The sequence below is a fragment of the Penaeus japonicus genome, unplaced genomic scaffold (genome assembly GCF_977035675.1).
Source record: "Penaeus japonicus unplaced genomic scaffold, GWHDUDI00000001_assembly GWHDUDI00000017, whole genome shotgun sequence".
Classification (NCBI taxonomy): Eukaryota; Metazoa; Arthropoda; class Malacostraca; order Decapoda; family Penaeidae; genus Penaeus; species Penaeus japonicus.
This window is the reverse complement of record NW_028234419.1, coordinates 5186406-5188210: the sequence shown is the minus strand read 5'-3', so window position 1 is coordinate 5188210 and position 1805 is coordinate 5186406. Positions and strand designations below refer to the sequence as shown.

The 1805-nt window shown below is 33.7% G+C and overlaps 1 protein-coding gene across 1 annotated transcript in view; it reads left to right on the top strand.

The window, feature by feature from the left end:
• The first annotated feature begins 5 nt into the window (after nucleotides 1-5).
• LOC122255056 (nicotinic acetylcholine receptor beta1) overlaps nucleotides 6-1805 on the top strand; it is a 3680-nt gene continuing 1880 nt past the window's right edge. The window contains exons 1-2 of the mRNA XM_086545896.1: nucleotides 6-108; nucleotides 846-1015. Of these exons, the coding sequence (XP_086402022.1) occupies nucleotides 6-108; nucleotides 846-1015 (273 nt within the window). The remainder of the gene's footprint in view (nucleotides 109-845; nucleotides 1016-1805) is intronic.

The following is a 1805-nucleotide window of genomic DNA, read 5'->3' as shown; positions in this document are numbered from 1 at the left end:
ACAGGATGCCCAACTGGATCCGTGCTGTGTTCCTCAAGTTCCTGCCCATCATGCTGTTCATGAAGCGACCCCGGAAGACACGCTTGCACTGGATGAATGACATGCCACGTGAGTCGTCTTGTCCTCCTTGCCCTTCTGGCTGCCTTGATTGATTGATTCTTTTTAGTGATTTGACATGATTGTGTGTATATATATATATATATATATATATATATATATATATATATATATATATATGTATGTATCTATGTATGTATGTATGCAATCTCTCTCTCTCTCTCTATCTCTCTCTCTCTTTCTCTCTCTCTCTCTCTCTCTCTCTCTCTCTCTCTCTCTCTCTATATATATATATATATATATATATATATATATATATATATATATATATAGATATATATATATATGTGTGTGTGTGTGTGTGTGTGTGTGTGTGTGTGTGTGTGTGTGTGTGTGTGTGTGTGTAGGTATATACATAGTCACCATTCTATCATATCATCATATTGGATATTCTTATGGATTTTACTGGATTTTTCCCTTTGCTTTCCTAATCCTAAGGAATTTCGATTATATTTTCCTGTGGGTCGCATTAGACATATTCTGCATAATTTTTCTTTATATTCGATTGCCTTTCTTCTGATTTCCTTTTATATGGGGAGAGTTGAAGAGGGGAAAAAATACGCCTAATTCGACCCCCCAATTAGCCCCAGCAATCAAAACAAACAGGCGATAAAACACATTAGAGTAGCAATAACGACAGTAATTCTTCATACTTTATACAAACGTACACAAACCCACTCAAAAAAAAATCACTCCCATAGCTATGGTTTCCTCTCTGCACTTTCCAGCTGCCATGGTAGATCCCCAAGTGACAAACAACCCTATCCGTCTCCCTCTCACAGCTGGCGTACCTCCTCACCACCACTTTGGCTCCCCGGAACTTAACAAGTCCACGAGCAAGATAGAGCATATGGAATTGTCTAGTCTTCATCATCCAAACTGCAAGATTAACCGGGAGGTGAGTTGTGTCTCCTGCAACCGGATGACTTTCTTTGGCATCCTAGGAGGGTTGGCTGTAGGAAGTAGTGTTGGTATTTATATTGTTGTTATTATTATTATCGTTATTATTGTTGTTGTTATCATTGTTATTGTTATTATTATGATTATCATTCGTATCAATGTTATTACCATTGGTGTAATTATACTTATTATTATTTTTTTATGATTAATGCCATAATAAGTTTTCATTATTATTGTTATAATTATTATTGTTATTATTATTATTACTATTATTATCACTATCATCATCATTATGCTGTCATTATTACTATTATTATCATTATTATTATCATCACTATCATTATAATCATCATCATTATCATCATCATCAATTAGTATATATTTTTGTTGATTTTCATTTGATTAGTTTACAGTTATTTTATTATTTTTTTATATGGAAAGTATCGTTCTTTTTGTATCCGTTCAATATACATAATACATAATCTTTGTTTATTACGCAACAATTCAATTGCAGGTTGATTCTATTTTTCCTAACTTTAATCACCTCCAGTGCTATTTGTTCATGTCAAAAACATCTTACTTGCATTTATCACATGTTAATTCACATACGTCTATAATTTGTTCCCCTCCAACTACACTTTATGTCTGTCCGTCCTGTTCAGGTGTGGCTTAGCACCAGTTAGTTCACATCTGTCTGTGACTTGTATATATATATAGATAGTTCACATATTTCCTTCATTCAACCCACATGAACCAACCAAACCAAAATGACCAACCAACAATAATCT